This window comes from Ursus maritimus, unplaced genomic scaffold (genome assembly GCF_017311325.1).
Source record: "Ursus maritimus isolate PB19 unplaced genomic scaffold, ASM1731132v1 scaffold_9, whole genome shotgun sequence".
NCBI lineage: Eukaryota > Metazoa > Chordata > Mammalia > Carnivora > Ursidae > Ursus > Ursus maritimus.
Window position 1 is genome coordinate 80631104 of NW_024427107.1, and position 15986 is coordinate 80647089.

Consider the following 15986-nt stretch of genomic DNA (forward strand, 5'->3'; position numbering starts at 1 on the left):
GGATCACGCCGAAGGCAGACGCTTAACCGCTGTGCCACCCAGGTGCCCCAAATTTTATTTTTTAACAGTACCTACTATACTACTCGGATAAATACTGGCCACCTCCTATTCCTATTGTGGTGAGCTCGTGTTTCAAGGACCCACTGAAAACACCATGTGACATTAATCACTCTATATCAGCATATCGTCTCTCCAGTAAATGTATCACAATAAGAACTGATCTCTCGTGGTTCTCATGTATTGTTCATTGTATTTAGTGCAACATTATAAACCTTCAATAACACTATGGGACCCGTACGAACTGCCACTAATGATGCCGAATGTGCACCCAAGAAGGAGAAAAAAAATCATGATGTTACAAGAAAAAGTTGAAATGCTCAATATGTACTGTAGATTGAGGTCTGCAGCTGCACTTGCCCACCATTTCAAGATAAATGAGTCCAGCATAAGGACCACATTAAAAAGAGAAAAGGGGGGCGCCTGGCTGGCCCAGTCAGTACAGCATGTGACTCTTGATCTCAGGGCTGTGCGTTCAAGCCCCACACTGGACATAGAGCTTACTTTAGAGAGAGAGAGAAGGAAATTCATGGAGCTGTTGCTGCAACTATAACAGGAGGAGTGACAATCTTGCAATTTTTGCAAAATACCTTTTTAAAATCTCATATTGAAAATGCAGCTTTTATGTGGGTGCAAGATTGCTATAAGGCATACCTATAGACTGATACGATTTGAGAAAAAGCTGCATCACTCTATGACAACTTAACGTAAAAGAAGCTGAAGGATCTAAAGCTGGAGAATTTAATGCCAGCAAAGGATGGTTTGACAATTTTAGAAAGAGGTTTGGCGTAAAAAATGTCAAGATAAGAGGAGAAACAGCTTCTGCAGAAGCAAGCAGCAGATGAGCTCTTAGATGCCATCAAGAAAATCACTGAGAGCGGCGTGTGAGTGGCTCAGTCGGTTGAGCGTCTGCCTTTGGGCTCAGGTCACCATCCCAGGGGCCTGGGATTGAGCCCCAAATCAGGCTCTCTCTCCCTGTGCTGCTCCCCTTGCTTGCACTTTCTTTCTCTCTGTCAAATAAACAAATAAAAATCTTTAAAAGCAATCATTGAGAAAGGATATCTGCCTGAACAGGTTTTTCATGCAGATGAAAGTGTCTTATCCTGGGGGGACAAATGCCACAAAGAACATTTATTGGTAAGGAAGAGAAGCGAGCACCAGGGTTTAAGGCAGGAAGGGAAAGGCTAACTCCACTGCTTTGTGCAAATCCAGTCTCGTTTAAGATCAGGACTGTCCTTACCTATAAAGCTCTAACTCCCAAGCATTGAGGGGAAAAGATAATCACCAGCTGCTAGTCTTTTGGTTGTACAAGAAGGCTAGTTGAGAACCCATTTTCTGGATTGTTTCCACCAATGCTTGTCTGTGAAGTCAGGAAATACCTTTCCAGTAAGCGACTGCTTTTTTTTTTTTTTTTTTTAATAGGCTGTGGAATCCAGTGTATGGCCTCAACTCAGAACCCTGAGATCAAGATCTAAGCTGAGATCAAGAGCTGGATGTTTAACCAACTGAGCCACCCAGGTGCCCCAAGCAACTACCTTTTAAAGTCCTTTTCATATTGGACCATGCCCCTGGCCACCCAGATCCCCATGAGTTCAGCACTGAAGGCATCAAAGTGCTCTACTTGCCCCCAAACAGTGTCTCTAGCATAGCCTCTAGATCAGGGGGTCATGAGGACCTTTAAGGCTCACTATACATGGTACTCTAGGGAAAGGCTTGTCAGCACTATGGAAGAGAACCCCAGTATGAACTCAACGTGAAAACCTGGAAGGATTATACCACAGAAGATGCATCATTGTTATAGAAAAGGCTGTGAAAACCATCAAGCTCCAAACGATAAATGCTTTCTGAAGAAAACTATCCACATGTTGTGCATGACCTCACAGGGTTTACAACAGAGCCAGTCAAGGAAACCATGAGACTGTGCTGTAGCGAATAAGGTGAGGGGTGAAGGGCTTCAAGATATGCATCTCGCAGAAATTCAAAAGCTAACAGACACCGCACCAGAGGAACTGACAGAAGACGACGTGGTGGAGGTGAGTGCTTCTGAACCGGTGCCAGATGATGAGGAAGAGGGTGTACGAGCAGCAGAGCAGACTGATACCGGCGATCTAACAGAGGGTTCTGATCGTGCAAGACTGCCTTTGGCTTCTTTTACAGCACGGACGCTTCTGTGACACGGGCACTGAAATTAAACAGTGGAGGAGAGACTGGCACTTACACAAGACACTTCAGAGAAATGAAAAAGCCAAAAAGTCAGACGGAAATGATGACGTATTTCTGGAGGGTTCCACTGAGTGTGCCTCCCTCCCCTGCCTCCCCGTCTACTTCCTCCACCTCTGCCACCTGAGAGAGAATGCCAAGCCTTCTGCTTCCCCTCCTTCTCAGCCCACCCAACGTGAAGTCAAGGAAGATGAAGAATTTGGGGATGATGTGCTTCCACTTAATAGTAACTCATCATCACGCAGCATGGTTAGCAGACTTGCCTGCTGTGCACGTGTGTGTCCTCGTGAAAACCTAACAACTGAACGGCGAGAGCTGCATGGGACGTGTTGTGTCATCATCATCATCAACCAGGTATTCATCAGGCGGAACATCGTGGGCAAGACTCGCGTGGAAGCAGACAGCCAACCCTTACAGAGGCATAAGGTGAGTGATACTTAATATAAAATTAATGTGTCAGCTTTCTGTTTTATAACATCGCTTTCACAGAACTGCTCTCTCCCCTCGTTGGAGAAAGTGCGCATCAGCCTATCATCACAGGTAAGTGGGTTTTTTTTAAGTAACAGTTTCCAATACTGTATTATGAATATGCCTATAACACTATATGCCACACATATTTTATGACAATTCACTTATTGGTGTATAGACTAAGCTAATGTGAAGTAACCATACCAGTTATACTAGGCAACCATAAAGCAATCACATTGCTGCTTCATTATCAGTGCATAGATTGTTAAACCTGTAAATAAATACGAATTTTTCACATTATCTTTTCATTTTTGTTGTCTAGTATTAGTAATACCTATAATATCTACAGTGTTTTGTATCATATAAGAAATATTGATGTGGGTACTGACAGACGATTCATCTTGCTACTGGACAATGTAAACACAGTATCAATACAGTACAGTAACGTAATTTTCTCTTCCTTAGGATTTTTCCTTTTTAAAATTAACATAGTGTTATATTATTTTCAGGTGTCCAATATAGTAACCTGACAACTCTAGACATTACTCATTGCTCAACAAGATGAGTGTACTCTTAATCCCCTTTATCTATTTAATCCATCTCCCCACCACCTCCCCTCTGGCAACCACCAGCTCCTTCTCTGTATTTCAGAGTCTGTTTTTTGTCTTATTTTGCTTTGTTTGCTCATTTGTTTTGTTTCTTAAATTCCACATGTAAGTGAAATTATATAGTATCTGTCTTTCTCTGACTGATATTTCACTTAGAATTATACCCTCTAGGTCTATCCATGTTGTTGCAAATGGCAACATGGCTAAGTAATATTTCATTGTGTATATACTCCACATCTTCTTTATCCACTTATCTATTGATGGGCACTTGGGCTGCTTCCATATCTTGGCTATTGTAAATAATGCTGCAATAAACATAGGGGTGAATATATCTTTTCAAATTAGTGTTTTTGTTTTCTTTGGGTGAATACCCAGTAGTGAAATTACTGGATCAAATGGCAATTCTATTTTTAATTTTTTGAGGCACCTCCACACTGTTTTCCAGAGTGGCTGCACCAACTTACATTCCGCCAACAGTGCACAGGGTTCCTTTTCTCCCACATCCTCGCCAACACTTATTGGGTTTTTTTCTTGTGATTTTAGCCATTCTGACAGGTGAAAGGTGGCATTTCATTGTCATTTTGATTTGCATTCCCCTGATGATTAGTGATGTTAAGCATCTTTTCATGTGTCTATTGGCTATCTGTATGTCTTCTTTAGAAAATTGTCTGTTCAGGTCCTCTGCCCATTTTTTAACTGCATTATTTGGGGGGGTGGTGGTGTTGAACTAAGTTTTTAAAATATATTTTGGATAATAACCCCTTACCAGATAGAGCATTTGCAAATATCTTCTCCCGTTCAGTAGGTTGCCTTTTTGTTTTGCTGATGGTTTCCTTCACTGAGCAAAAGTTTTTGATTTTGGTGTAATCTCAGTAGTTTAACCTTATGATTTTCTTAATGACATTTTATTTTCTCTAGCTTACTTTATTGTAAGAATACAGAAAATAATAATATATAACATACAAAATATGTGTTAATTGATTGTTTCTGTTATAGGTAAGGCTTACAGTCAACAGCAGGCCATTAGTAGTTAAGCTCCTAGGGAGTCAAAAGTTGTATGTGGATCTCCAAGCGCATGGGAAGTTGGTGCCCCAAGCCCTGTGCTGTTCAAGGGTCAGCTGTATAAACAGAACTCTGCATTGTGTTTACATTTGCAACATGCCTCCCATCCTTTCACGCATTCGTGCAACAAATGGTTTGTGTATGCCGCCTGTGTACAGGCATTCTTTTAGGTGTTGGGGTGGAGAGCAAGCAAAGCCAAGTCCTTGTCTTTGTGGTATTTGCATTTGGGTTTGGGAGAACATTCCAGTTTTCAAAGGAATTCTCTGTCCCTACCTGATCTGCTGTCATGTATTTATTTGCTTATTGTCAGTCTCCTCATTAGAATGTCGGTTCCAGGGGACAAGGTCTTCAGCCATCACCAAATCCCCGCACTGGAGCAGCGCCTGGCATGTGGAAGGCCCTCCGCGAACATCTGTGGAAACGCATCCGCGAGCTTCTTTGGAGTCAGCACCTGCTTTGTGCGGTGTCACTGAGACGCTGCAGAGACCGGTACGAGAAAGCACCGGCCCTCGGATTCTCAGGTCCAGCTAGGAGGATGGGCACAAACAACTAACTGATTCGAGATAAAATGGAATAAAGTCTTCAACAGAAGGGATAAAGCTCTGATCAGGCTGACGTACAAGCTGCATGAAAACTTGATTTGGCTTAGTCATAAGAGTAACTACTTTCTTTCTCCTTTCACAAGGAAGCTTTAACTTTTTACTCTTTGTTTCAGATTCTCAGGTCAAGACAAAGCACAAACAGTCAACTCCAAAGGAGAAATCTTCTGAAGAAGAATTATAAGAAGTAACTCACAAAAATTTTTAATGGTAAATCCAGAGGTGTTTGAGTTTCAACAACCTTGTGGGGCTGAGATGAGAGCAGAACACTTGTGGGAAAAAAATCACAGTAAAGGCCAGGAGGAAGCCATTTCCCCAAAGGAGAGGTTCTGGGCAAGTGTTCAGCTTCCTTCTCAAAAGTGATAGACCAGGGGAACCTGGGTGGCTCAGTCACTTGAGTGTCTGCCTTCAGCTCAGGTCATGATCCCAGGGGCCTGGGATGGAGTCCCGCATCAGGCTTCCTGCTCTGTGGGGAGTCTGCTTCTCCCTCCGCCCCTTCCCCTGCTCGTGCTCCCTCTTCCTTTGTCTCTCTCTCTCAAATAAATAAAATCTTAAAAAAACCCAAACAAACAAAAAACCAAAAACTAATAGACCAGAGAAATGCCAGGAACGTAGGAAATTTGGGGAAAATTTGACTCTAGGCACAAACCTGTTGCACCTCAGAGGGACCCAGCAGGAGCGCGAGCTGGTCAATAGAGGATACATGGCAGATGCTTTCCATGTGATTCAATCCAGAACGCACACCAGACAGGTCCCAGTGGGTTAGGGCTCAGTGGATGTAATCTGTGCGGGAAGTCTTGCAGCAAGTACTCACATCCTGCTCAGCACCAGAAAATTCGTACGAGGAAGAAGCCTACCTGTGTATGGAGTATGGGGAAAATTAATCAAGACTCAATCTGCATACAACATCAGAAAATTCACAGTGAAGAGAAACTGTAATCAACATGACAAGGGGTTTAGAGAGACAGCAAAGCTTGTTAAACATCAGAGAATTCGTACAAGAGAGAACACTTGAATGTAAAGAGTGTGGGAAAAGCTTCAGTCAGCCACCACACTCGATTCACCATCAGAGTATATATTCTGAAGGGAAGCCCTGTAAGTGTGATAGGTGTGTTTGGTCAGACATACTGGTCAATCATCAAAGAACACACTGGAGAGAACCCTTGTGTGTACCAAGCGCAGGAAAGGCTTTGTTCAGATGTCACACTTGATTCAGCAGCACACAACACACTCTGGAGAGAAGTGAATGTAGTGAATGTGGGAAATCCTTCAGTCAGAGCTCAGTACTTCTTAGATATCAGGTCATTCATACCATGGAGAATACATGTGAATTCAGTAAATGTGTCAAGCTCTCAGTGTGAGTTGGCTTCAGGCACTACCACATGATTCCCTCCTAGAGGGAAACACTTCACACAGGAAGAAGACACATCCAGGAATACAACAAAGGTGGGAAAGCCTTTCACTGTTGCTTGTTATACAACATCTGAGAGTTCCTATTGGAGAGAACTCTGTGGATGTAATGAATGCCGGCAAAGCATTTACTTGGAACTCACACCTTATTTGCAATCAGATACTTCACAGAGGATGTGATGGATAGGAGGGGCTTTTCTTGTCTTTGTTTTGTTTTCAAGAGAGGTTTGGTGTTGTGGGCAGAAGGTGAAACTCTGGGCGCCCACCATTGCCAGTCACTCCCTTTGAACAAACTGCCCAACAATTCTCATCCATGGAGGGCAATGCTCTATAAGTGGCCTGTTGCCTTTAGACCAGGGTGTGGGATGGAGAAAAGGATAGCCTTATTCCCATGTTAACCTTAAAAATAAAACTGCCAGTTATTTTACCAGCGAAAATGGGTTTATTCGGGAACAGCAGGGAATTGCAACCTGGAACAAGCGAGCTCTGGCAAATCCACAGGCAGGTCTGCAGAGCAAAGGAGAGCAGAGCTCTTTTGCAGAGGAAAGGGGGAGCTGGGTGCTGCTGTCAGTTAGAAGTCCGGGAGTAAACTGGGAGCTGGAAGTGTAGTGGCTTGTCCTCCTTGGCTCCACTGCTGCCAGGGGAGCAGGAAACCTTCCTCCTGCCCGGGCAGGGGCAGTAAAGTGGTAGCTGAAGCAGTAGCCACTTGGAAGGTCCCTGTTGGGTGTGTAATTGACAGGAGCGCTCCCCCTGCTGGCCCCCGGACTCCATTCTAAGTGAGGTTTCCTTTTACTAATTTTCACACCGTCTATAGGGGAGGCTAGTGATCTATGATGTGGTTAATCCCAAAGAGCGGAATACAATGTGCAGAGAAAAGCAGGCAGAGAAACAAGTCTCCAAGTGGATTCATAGAAAAGGGCAAAATTGCTAGAGTTAGTGTTGGGTCCCTGGAGCTGCTTTTTCATCCTGAATAATGATGAGCAATGACTCAGGGTCTTCATGAAACCTACATGAGGACTGGGACAGTTTCCTACATTTCTATACCAAGTTTCTTAAACCTCGAAGCATGTAGAACGGGTGTCAACCCCACCTCCATGTAGCACCTGAGTTTTCATCAGAGTGAACCAATGGAAGTACGGGCCACAGTGAACACTTCATTCTAAATCAAGCCTCCCAAAATAAGCTCAATTAAACGATATATACAATAAGGTCATTAAAGTACTTCAAACTATAGATATAACTAAACAGTTGGTTGTTTGTACAACACGATCGTTGAAATGTTTCCGACTTTTTCTGCAATGAGTTTGCTCCCAGAACACAGGCATCATGAAAACCACTCTTAAATCCAAGCCAAAATGGGAAAAGAAAAGACTCCTATCAAAATTGTTGTCTTTGCATATGTAGCTTTAGGCAAGTCCACTGCTCTTGGCCACCTGATTTACAAATGTGATCTGATCAACAAAAGAACCATCAAAAATCTGAGTCTGCTGAGATGGGAAAGGGCTGAGGATGCCTGGGTCTCAGACAAACTGAAGGCTGAATGAGAGTGTGGTATCACCATGGATATCTCCCTCTGGAAACTTGAGACCAGGAAGTATTACATGACCATCACTGATTGCCCAGGACAGAGACTTTACCAAAAACATGATTTCAGGCACATCTCAGGCTGACTGTGCTTCCTGACTGTGGCTGCTGCTGGTGATGAATTTGAAACAGGTATCTCCAAGAATGGGCAGACCTATGAGCATGTCCTTCTGGTTTAGACGCAGGGTATGAAACAACTAATTGTTGCTGTTTACGTAATGGATTTCGCTGAGCCACCCTACAGCCAGAAGAGATAGAAAGTCACCTATAAAAATGGCAATGCCAGTGGAACCACATTGCTTGAAGCTCAGGGCTGCATCTACCACCACCTTGTCCAACCGGCAAGCCCTGTGTCTGCCCCTCCAGGATGTTAAAAAATTGGTGTATTGGTACTCTCCCTGTGAGTTGAGTGGAGACTGGTGTTCTCAAACCTGGCATGGTGGCGACCTTTTCTCCAGTCAATGTTATGACTGAAGTTAAGTCTGTGGAATTGCACCATGAGGCTTTGAGTGAAGCTCTTCCTGCGGACAGTGTGGGCTTCCATGTCAAGAACCTGCGTCCCAAAGATGTTCACCGTGGCAGTATGGCTGGGGACAGCTGACATGATCCACCCATGGAGGCAGCAGGCTTCATGGCTCAGGTAGTAATCGTGAAACCATCTGGGCCAAATCAGTGCTGCCGATGCACTTTGCAGGGTTGTCACACAGATCACTGCCTGCGGGTTTGCTGAGTTGAAGAAGATGGATCACCATCTGGGAAAAAGCTGGAAGATTACTCCAAATTCTTGAAATCTGCCGATGCTGCCATCACTGATATGGTTCCTGGAAACCCCTGTGTGTTGAGAACTTCTCTATCCTGCTCCAGGTTGTTTTGCCATTCTTGACATGAAACAGACAGTTGCTTTGGGTGTCATCAAAGCAGTGGACAAGAAGGCTGCTGGAGCTGGCAAGGTCACCCAGTCTTCTCAGAAAGCAGAGTAGGCTAAAGAAATATTGTCCCTAATACCTGCAAATCCATCCTTAACCACAGGTGGAAGAACATCTCAGAACTGCCACAATTGGCCATTTAAGTTGAATAGTAAAAGACTGGTTCATAATTACAATGATTCATAAAACCTTAAGAAGGAAAGGAGAATGTTTTGTGGATCTTTTTTTTTTTTCAGTACTTTTTAGTTGAAACAACTTGACCAAAAATCTGTCACAGAATTTTGAGACCCATTAAGACAAAGTTTAATGAGAGAAAAAATAGTTTCTTTTTTTGTTGTTGTTTATATATCTATTTATTTAAGTAATCTCTACCCCCACCATGGGGCTTGAACTCACGACCCCAAAATCAAGTGTCGCATGCTCTTCCAACTGAGCCAGCCAGGTGCCCTGAGAAAAAGTAGTTTCAGATTAGATTTCCTCCTTTAGGCCCAATCCTAGGAGAAAGGAGGAAAGCCTTTGGAGAGGCACCTGGCTGTTGCGTGTGCCCAGCCCTCCTTCGCCACCAGACAGTGGCACAGACTGACCCAAGTGCGCCTGTCTTCTGGGGCCTCCTCTTGAGGAGCCCAATGAGAGCAAACAGGCCCACATCACACGTGCTCAAGGGCTCCACGCGCCCAGTCCTTGGTGGAAAGAGCAAGCTGTTGCCTTACACTTGTCAAAAAGGAAGGAGGTGGGGGGATTTCTGAGTCTTGCCCTCAATTCCAGGCTCCTCACAGGGAAAGGAGAAGTAGATGTTGTCACAAACAGGCACTTCCTTAGGTCGCTGATGGAAGGCTTGCTTTCTCCCCACCATCTGTCCTGCTGTGTGTACCACAGGAGCACGGTGGGAATAGTGGCTGTAGTCAGGAAGGCTTGATGAGGAAGAACTGGAACAAGGCTTTGAAGAAGGATGATGGCATAAGAAGGCAGAAGTAGCACAAGAAAAGAAAGAATCCTGTTTTCCCAGATGCTGGCAAGATGGGAATGTGACTGGGAAGTGGGGCAGGGCCTGGCCTTTCAGGCTCTCCTGGAGAGTGTGGATTCAGTCCTAGAAGCTGGGGAGCCTTGGGATGTCTTTGAGAAGGAGGGAGGCATTGCCCACAGAGGATTTCAGAGTTCATATTCAGGCTGCATAGGAATGTGGGGTGTGAAGGCGTCTTGGGAGGTACTCTGTGTGGCTCATCTCACCTGCCACCCAAGCGTAATATGGAGGCTTACTCAGAGATTGTAAATCAATTTCCTGATTACCCAAACCTCATGCTCTGTTTCCTTCTCGTGGGACTTGAGAGTAAAGATCTCATCCAGGTTGTGGCTGAGTGGGGTCTATGTCTGGTCAGGAGCATGGAAAGCCAGTAGGGAGGCCATCCAGAGACATGCTCACCAGCCCAGGTCGGCTCCTCAGCTTTGAAGACTGGTTCATTCCTGTGCTGAGACGCCTCCTATATTCCAGGAAGTAGACGTAGAAGAGCAGAGAACTAGGACACAAATGTGGGTCCTGCTGGAGCCTGTCGGGTGTCAGCAGCACCAGTGTTGCCACTAGGATTGCACCCTTCTTTGTACACAAGGTTCCAGGGAAGCAGGGAGTCAGAACTTGGCAAGTGGGTCTTAGGGTTCAACTCTCAGTGGCTCTGAGCATGGACAGTGCGGCTTCATCTCCACAATAAGGATCAAGTCACATGTGTGGTCACTGCTGTTACTGCCCAGCCACAGCTGCCCTGGGACAGAGCTTGGATGGTGTCTGCCCACGTCTGGCTCTTTATGTGTCCCTTTTCTTTCCTCTGAGGTGTGGAATCTAAGCTGCATATAGGTTTCCTCAGACTTTCTCTGATGAGTGATCAGGCTTCCACTTACTAAAGTAAAATTACATTCTCTTGTCCTCTTGGGCAATAAGTTTAGGGTTGAAGAAGGTTTAGAGTGACTCCAAACTATTTAGTAACACACCCGCAATCTCTTGTTCTGTCCGCACAGATGACCAACTATATCCATTATGAAAGTCTGGGGCTTTGGGGGGTGGACAGACAGATGTGGGTTCACTTATATAATCACAGATCATTTGTGTAACCCCTCAACCTCAGTCTTCTTACCTGTAAATGGTGATGTTAATACCTGCCTGGCACCACCTGGCACTTAGCAGGTGCTCAGTGGGTGGCCGATACTGTCGTCATCGTCAGTGCATTTTACCAGGTTAAGGCCCACAGGGAAACAAACCTTTGTGAGTTCTGAGTGCTGAGGAGATAGCATTTCCTTAAGTCAGTGATGAGACCCAGGCTCTGACATGTAGCTTCTGAGCTCATGCTGTGGGTTTCATCTTCTACCACAGCCATGCAGAACCCCTCAAAAGATGCCTACTTTATCTGCCAGAAGTAAAGTTCTGTTTTCTCCTTCTCCACGGATCCCACTAGTCCTCAGCAACATTAGGGTCCTGATGGCCTCCCCCCCATGAGGGTCTCTACAGAACCAGCTCCATGGGCTCTAAGGCCCTTACCACTGAGGACCACCCCAACAGTTCTCAGACCCCAAGATGGCACCTTCTTCAACTGCTCAGACCTTAAGAAGCCACAGGGGCACAAGGGCCTCTTCCCATTCAACAGTCTTTTTGGGTGACCTGTGTGTTCCAGTGGTATCAGAGGCGTCAATACCCACCCCCCACATTTATGCCCACAACCCAGATTCTCCTGCCTACCGCAGATCGCGTCTCCGTGTTTGCGGGTGAGCTCCAGGCATTGCACACTCGGAGCTGGGTTCCTCGCCTGCCCCTCCCCGACGGCTCTTCTTCTCAGGACCCTGGTGGGCCGAGTCGCTCAAGTCAGAAAATCTGAGGACTTGTTACCTGAGCCTTCCTCTGCCATCTGCCTCACCAACAACCTCGGGGCTCTTTCCCTGCAACCTCCGCCGTCCTCCCACCTTTCCTGTCCCCTGCTTCCACCGCCTGCCGGGCCCTGGCCACCCAATCCGATCTCGTCACATACCGGGGGGCACCCCCAGTCCCAGCACCGGTACAAGCCACCCCACGTCAGCCACTCCCATCCCACCGGGCTGAGCCCCCCACCTTCAGGAGCGCCAAGCCTCCACGACGTTGGAACAGGTGCAGGGATTTACGATCCGCGGGGAAGGGACGCGGCTGTTTTGTCACCGCTGTATCTACGACCGGCCTGGCAAAGAAGGGCCTCTCCGCAATTCCTGCGTCAAGGACCGAAGAGAGGAAAGACAGGAGGTGCCACCTGGGACCCGCCCCGCCTTCTCTGTCCCCAGCGCAGCGGCGGAGCAACCACAGAATCCGACGTCTTCCCGAAGTCCTAGAGCGGCCCCAGCGCGCGTGCGCAGACCCCGCCCCGGAGCCACTTCCGCCGGCGCCGGAGGACCAGCCGACCCCGGGCGGCGAGCGGGCGGAGTCCGCGGCCGGCGCCGGTCCTTGGCGGGGTTGCTGCGCGCTGCTGGCCGTCGCTGGCGCCGTGGCGGACTCGAGCAGCGGTTGCGGGCATCCCCGAGGGCAGCTGCGGGGAGCGGGAGCACGCCGGCGGGCCGGAGCGTGAAGATGGAAAGGGTGGAGCGGGGGCTGCAGCCACATGCATCCTCCCGGGGAGTCTCTCAGAGCCTTAGTCTGGGTTTGAGGGTTTTGTTTCTCTAGGCTTGAGTTTTTCCAAAGCCGCCGCCCCAGTTTACATTCCCGCCCTGCATCCACCCTTACAGGCGGCAGTATGAGGTCTTCTTGACCGTAGGTTCCGTAGAAGGCTCGAAAAGAGGGCTTTTGTTTCGTGGCCTTCCTGCGTTTGACCTCTCCTGCGTTTCTCCTGTGAGGCAGAGTCCGTTTCCATTCTTGGCTTGGAAGGATCTCATCCAGGGGTTTTGCTACCAGAGGGAGATTGAGCGCTGTGGGAATGCGAGTCTCGGTGCTCGGATTCCCTACGAAAGGATCCGCGCTCGAGTAGAGACAGCCAGAAGGAAGGCAGCAAGCAGCACGCAGTTTATGAAGGACAATACGCTCTCAAGGTGGGAGAACGGCCCGCCCAGAGGGGGCAACCTCACTGGATTAGGGGTGTGTAATAGATTGTGGGTCATAGCGAGGGTGGGCTCCGACCGAGGTGGTTTCTAATCATCTAAGGGACTCCTCTCACCCGTCAGATGAGTTTTTGGCCCTACGGGGTTCTCCAAGGCTCATGGCCATCTTCCCCCTGGGTGGGATGGAGGCTGTCAAAACCGCAGTGTAAATATAAAGACTCTGCGTTTTTGTAGGACATGGGCTGGGAAGGAGAGTGCGCGCTCTACACCTGCTGTTATTGGTCTGATAGCTGGCGGCGGGGCGGGGGGGATCACAAAAACCACTGTTTACCACCGCCCTTGCCTCGGGCTCCTATGTAGCTAACTGCCTACTCTGTCATTTTCAATATCTCCAAACGCTTGTTTGCAGGTATTTACCTCAGTTTTCGGTTGGAGCTTTCTGCTTCCTTTGAACTCTAGTCACCTTGGCTTCCATGGACTCCCAGCCCAGCATCTCTGAGCAAACAGAGATAGTTTACCTAGCTTACCTTTTATACAGAGGGTTTAGCCCTCTGGGGTCCAGCTCTGGACAGGGGCTTAGGATCCTGCTATCATCCTGGAATCACCCAGGCGTCATCTGTTGTCGCCACAGAGGCTGTAAATAGGCAAAGGCCCCCAGAGCTGCCATAGCTCAGTTACTAACTTGAAACTTTGATTTTCATTTCACTCTTCATTTTTAGCACCTGAGATGTTCCTTCATTCCCTTGTTGCTTAACCATGAATTTTCCTTGATTCCACAGTAAGCAAGGGCAGCAAGTTATAGCCACATGTGAGCCCTGATTGCACTAATGCTTCCTCCAGGTACACACATGAGATGTACGCTTTTTAAGGGGATTGTCATGGGGGCACCGGGGTGGCTCAGTTGCTTAAGCGTCCGACTCTTGATTTTGGCTCAAGTCATGATCTCAGGGTCGTGAGATCAAGCCCTGTCTTGGGCTCTGCGCTGGGTGTGGAGCCTGCCTAGGATGTTCCCTCTCCCTCTGTACCATCCCCTGCACACGCTCTGTCTCAAAAAAAAAAAAAAAAAAAAAAGGGATCGTCACTGTGGGACCCTCCAGTAGTTTAGGAGGAACAGGGTTGTCATTCCCAGTGTGCCTTGTAAACAAGACACAGGGGGAAATGTACTGCGTCATACTGCTCACCATGCACATATGGCCTTCAAGTGACAGTGTACTTTCACGACACTGTTTTTCCTTCTTCCCTCTCTTTTTTCCCAAACATATCTGAAGCTCCTATCTCACATGCTAGAAATATAAAAGTGCATAAGACAAAACCTCTGACAGCAAAGAGCTCCAGGTGGAATGCAGGAGAACCAGGCAGGAGTAAAATAAAACATGAGTTGTGACGTGATGTGGGTATGAAGGTTGTGCTGTGGGATACGAAAGTAGGAGAGGTGCTTTTTCTGAAGGGTACACACCAAGTGGAACAAGTACAGGAGTCCGCCCTGTCCATGGGTAATATGTTCTAAGACTTCCCATGATGCCTGAAGCCAGAGAGTGTCAACTTAACTTGTAAGTCAGGCACAGTCAGAGATAAACAACAGTAATAATAAAATAGAACAGTTATAACACTATTTTGTAATAAAAGTTCTGTGCATGTGCTCTCTTTAAATATCTTGTACTGTACTCACTCTTGTGATGATGTGAGGTGATAAAATGCCTGCATGATGAGATGGAGTTGGGTGAATGATGTGACAAAGCGACGTCCTACTACCGACCCGACAGTACATCAGGAGGAACATCTGCTTCCAGACCAGGGTTGACTGTGGGTGACCGAAACTGCAGGAAGCAAAACCATGGGTCGTGGGCACACACACACACTCTCTCCTGTATTTTTATCCCCATTTTAGAGATCGGAAAGACCCAGTAAGACGAAATGCTTTACCCAAGTTCACAGGGTAAGCCTAAGGCAGAAGGGAACTAGCACACAGGCCTTCAGATGGATCATGCAGACCCTTCCACACAGACCACACACACTAGGGCTGGTCAAGCCCACACTTAGAAGTTCTGTACCTAAGAATTTTAATAATATAACGGGAGAGACAGAACATGAGCAGGTGGAGTAGAACAAGCAATCACACAACAAATGTTAAACCAAATGCAGAAGTGGCCCGAAATTTCTAAGAAAAAACTGCAAGGGTAGGAGCAGAATTTAACTGAGGAGGACCCTTGAAGGGGTGGTATTTGAGTTGCTTCTGGAGAGAACGAAGAGTAGATTAGAAAAAAGATTCCTCCAGGTAGAGTCTCAGAATTGAAAGTTGGGATGTCAGAGTGGTCAGACTGTAGAGATTAAGTAGTCCAGTGTTTTTCAAACTTCCAGTGAAAGTTTAAATAAAAGCCCATTACTCAAATCACAGTCAGTAGGGAAATGCAGATTAAAACTATGGATACCACTATGTCCTCACTTATAAAACTTAATACCAAGTTCTGGTCAGGATTCAAAGCAAGTAAACTCTCATATGTTGCCAGTGGAAATTTAAGATGGTACAAACACTTGGAAAAACAGCTTAGCAGTTGCTTCAAAAGCTGAACATGAGCTTACTGTATAACCCACAATCTCCCTTCTAGCTATTTACCTAAGAGAACTGAAAAGTAGGTTCACAAAACATCCTATCTTCAGTGTTTACAGCAGCTTTATTCATTTCCCCAAACTGGAAACAAGCCAAATACCCTTCAGTGAGTGAATGGGAAAACAAATCGCTCTATCCACACCACAGAAGGCTGCTCAACAGGGAGAGGATAAACTATTGATACACACAGCACCCTTGATGAATCTCTGATACACTGATAAGTGAAAGAATCCAGACTCAAAAGTCTACACACAAAATGATTATGAAATTGCGAAGGTATAGGGACAGAAAACAAACCAGTGTCTTCAGGGGCTGAGGGTGAGGAGGGGCTGCTTACAGGAAGTTGGTAGTGACGGGCATGTTCCAGATCTCAATTGTGGTGGTGGGTATGTGACTGTATGTTTTT

At 46.7% G+C, this 15986-nt stretch overlaps 1 protein-coding gene across 1 annotated transcript; it reads right to left on the reverse strand.

Moving 5' to 3' along the window:
* Positions 1-9168: 9168 nt before the first annotated feature.
* Positions 9169-13138, reverse strand: LOC121101669. Its single transcript, XM_040625614.1, has 4 exons — positions 13089-13138; positions 12023-12467; positions 11657-11757; positions 9169-9871 (listed from the first exon to the last, which is right to left on the reverse strand). Exons 1-4 carry the CDS (start codon positions 13136-13138, stop codon positions 9592-9594), a joined length of 876 nt encoding a protein of 291 aa, XP_040481548.1. The 3' UTR covers positions 9169-9591.
* Between the last annotated feature and the right edge of the window lie 2848 nt (positions 13139-15986).